Genomic DNA, 3,646 nt, shown 5'->3' with positions numbered 1-3,646 from the left:
AAAGTGCAATAGCTGCAGACTCGTAGCCCACAGTGGATTACAAACAATAGCTGACACCAACCCAAGAAGAACTATAGCCAACACTACTGATACTGGGTGGCAGGCAGCAACAACCCTAGACTCAACTACCTACATAAGCAGCACACCCAAAGGTGGAGTATAGCAGGCATAGACACTGTGGAAAATAAATATGCCCAACAGAACAGACATTGCACAGTGTGTAATACACATAATCAAGGTTGACCCTTAGAGCCAGCCAGCCTGAAGGGATAGCTGTACCCACAAAAGGACCAACTGCATCTAATACTCATCTACAACAAGAGGGAAAATAGTACCCTCAAGAAGCATCCCTAGCTCTTCCACAGGAGGCCTACACGCCGTTGGCGCCATGTCTCTAGTGATTCCCGAGAAGTTCCAGCACATTCTGCGAGTACTCAACACCAACATCGATGGTCGGCGGAAGATAGCCTTTGCCATCACTGCCATTAAGGGTGTGGGGCGAAGATACGCTCACGTGGTGTTGAGGAAAGCAGACATCGACCTCACCAAGAGAGCAGGGGAGCTCACAGAGGATGAGGTGGAACGTGTGATCACCATTATGCAGAACCCACGCCAGTACAAGATCCCAGACTGGTTCTTGAACCGGCAGAAGGATGTGAAGGATGGAAAATACAGCCAGGTCCTGGCCAATGGTCTGGACAACAAGCTTCGGGAAGACCTGGAGCGGCTGAAGAAAATTCGGGCCCACAGAGGGCTGCGCCATTTCTGGGGTCTTCGTGTTCGAGGCCAGCACACCAAGACTACGGGCCGCCGGGGTCGCACTGTGGGTGTGTCCAAGAAGAAATAAATTTGTAGGCCTTGTCTGTTAAATAAATAGTTTATACACCAAAAAAAAAAAAAAAAAAAAAGAAGCACTCCTAGAACAAGGAAAACAAGTGGCCTGGAGGACAGTACCACCGAGCCCATCTTCTTCATAAAGACCACACAAAAATTTCAAAGTCAGACAACACTACCTAATACACAGACAAAATGGACAGAGAAATACAACCAAAATGAATCAACAAGAGAAATCCACCCCAAAAAAACTGAATGAGATGGAAGTAACCAAAATACCAAATGCAGAGTTTAAAACAATGGTTTTTAGGATGCTCATAGATCTTAAATCAACAATGGATGGACAGAATGAGCATCTAAATAAACAGATAGCAAGCATGAAAACGGACATTGAAATCATTAAAAAGAACCAGTCAGAAATAACAAATAAAATATCAGAAATAAAGACTGCACTAAGAAGGAATTAATAGCAGGTTGGATGCAGCAGAGGATTGAATCAGCAATTTAGAGGACAAGATAAATGAAAGCATGGAAGCAGAGCAGCAAAAAAAAAAAAAAAGGTTCAAAAAGTCTGAAGAAACTCTAAGAGAGCTCTGTGACAACATGAAGAGAAACAACATCCACATCATAAGGGTTCCTAAAGGAGAAGAGAACGAACAAGGAATAGAGAACCTGTTTGAAGAAATCATAGCTGAAATTTTCCTAATTTGATGAAGGAAAAAGTCACACAAGTTCAAGAAGCACACAGAGTTCCGTTAAAGAGGAACTCAAGGAGGCCTACAGCAAGATACATCATAATTAAAGTGCTAAAGTTAAGAGACAAAGAAAGAATACTAAACACTGCAAGAGAAAAGCAGTTAATTATCCACAGAGGAGCCCCCATAAAGATGACATCTGATTTCTCAACAGAAACAACTGAGGCCAGAAGGGATTGGCAAGAAATATTCAAACTGATGAAAAGCAAGAACCTACAACCAAGACTTCTTTATCCAGCAAGGCTGTTGTTTAAAATTGAAGGGGAAACAAAAAGCTTCCCAGACAAAAAAATCCTCAAGGAATTCATTACAACCCAACCAAACCAGTACTGCAAGAAATGTTAAGGGGCCTGCTGGGGGGGGGGGGGGGAGTAAAAAAAATAAGAAAAAGAGAAATGTAGATTTAAAGAATAAAATAGCAATAAACAACTATATATCAATAATAACCTTAAATGTAAATGGATTAAGTGCTCCAATCAAAAGATATAGGATAGATGCATGGATAAGAAAACAGGACCTGTACATATGCTGTCTACTAGAGACCCACCTCAGAACAAAAGATACAGATAGACTAAAAGTGAAAAGATGGAAATAAGTATTTCACACAAATGGAAATGAAAAAAAAAAAATCTGGGGTAACAATACTTATATATGACAAAATTGACTTTAAAACAAAGTAAGGTTGCCTGACCAGGTGGTGGCACAGTGGCTAGAGCATTGGACTGGGATGCGGAAAACCCAGGTTCGAGACCCCGAGGTCACCAGCTTGAGCACAAGCTCATCTGGGTTGAGCAAAAAAAGCTCACCAGCTCAGACCTAAGGTCGCTGAACAAGGGGTGACTCGGTCTGCTGAAGGCCCATGGTCAAGGCACATATGAGAAAGCAATCAATGAACAACTAAGGTGTCTCAACAAGAAATTGATGATTGATGCTTCTCATCTCTCTCTGTTCCTGTCTGTCTGTCCCTATCTATCCCTCTCTCTCTGTCCCTGTAAAATAAATAAATAAATAATAAATAAATAAAAACAAAGTAAGGGATAAAGAAGGTCACTACATAATAATAAAGGGAGCAATCCAACAGGAGGATATAACCATTGTGAATATTTATGCACCTAATATAGGAGCACCTAAATATATAAAGCAGATTTTGATGGAATAAAGGGCAATATCAACAGCAATACTATAATAGTAGGGGATTTCAAAACCCCACTAACATCAATGGATAGATCCTCAAGAAAGAAAATTAACAGAGAAACAGCGGCCTTAAATGAAACACTAGATAAACAGAATTTAATAAATATCTTCAGAACCTTTTACCCCAAAGTAGCAGAATATACATTCTTTCAAGTCCTCATGGTACATTCTCTAGGATAGACTACATGTTAGGACACAAAATGAGTCTCAATAAATTTAAGAAGATTGAAATCGTATCAAGAACCTTCTTTGATCATAACAACATGAAACTAAAAATCAATTACATTAGAAAAACTGAAAAACATTGAAGCACTTGGAGGCTAAATAGCATGCTATTAAATAATAAACGTGTTAACAATGAGATCAAGGAAGAAATAAAAAATTTCCTTGAAACAAATGAAAATGAACATACAACAACTCAAAATTTATGGGACACAGCAAAAGCAGTCCTGAGAGGGAAGTTCATACCATTACAGGCATACCTCAGAAGCAAGAGAAAGCTCAATTAAACAACTTAACCCTGAATCTAAAAGAACTAGAAAAAGACCAACAAATAAAGCCCAGTGGAAGTAGAAGGAAGGAAAGAATAAAGATCAGAGAGGAAATAAATGACATAGAGGCTAAAACAACAATACAGAAGATCAATGAAACCAAGAGCTGTTTTTTTAAAAAGGTAAACAATATTTAAGAACCTTTAACCAGACTCATCAAGAGAAAAAGAGAGAGGACTCAAATAAAATTAGAAATGAAAATGGAGAACTAATAACTGACACCACAAAAATAGAAAGGATTGTAAGAAAACACTATGAAGATCTGTATACAAAAAAATTGGACAACCTAGGCAAAATGGATAAATTTTTAGA

General features: G+C 38.9%; 1 protein-coding gene across 1 annotated transcript; it reads left to right on the top strand.

Moving 5' to 3' along the window:
* Positions 1-343: 343 nt before the first annotated feature.
* On the top strand, positions 344-911 carry LOC136316147 (small ribosomal subunit protein uS13). The gene has a single exon (XM_066247956.1). It carries the CDS (start codon positions 389-391, stop codon positions 845-847), a length of 459 nt encoding a protein of 152 aa, XP_066104053.1. The 5' UTR covers positions 344-388; the 3' UTR covers positions 848-911.
* Positions 912-3,646: the final 2,735 nt, after the last annotated feature.

This window comes from Saccopteryx bilineata, chromosome 12 (assembly GCF_036850765.1).
Source record: "Saccopteryx bilineata isolate mSacBil1 chromosome 12, mSacBil1_pri_phased_curated, whole genome shotgun sequence".
NCBI classification, from domain to species: Eukaryota; Metazoa; Chordata; class Mammalia; order Chiroptera; family Emballonuridae; genus Saccopteryx; species Saccopteryx bilineata.
The sequence above is the reverse complement of the archived record's forward strand: the minus strand, read 5'-3'. Positions and strand labels throughout refer to the sequence as shown.

What these genes read in the sequence shown, in the direction of transcription:
- LOC136316147 (XM_066247956.1), top strand. Translation starts at nt 389, where the DNA reads ATGTCTCTAGTGATTCCCGAGAAGTTCCAGCACATTCTGCGAGTACTC.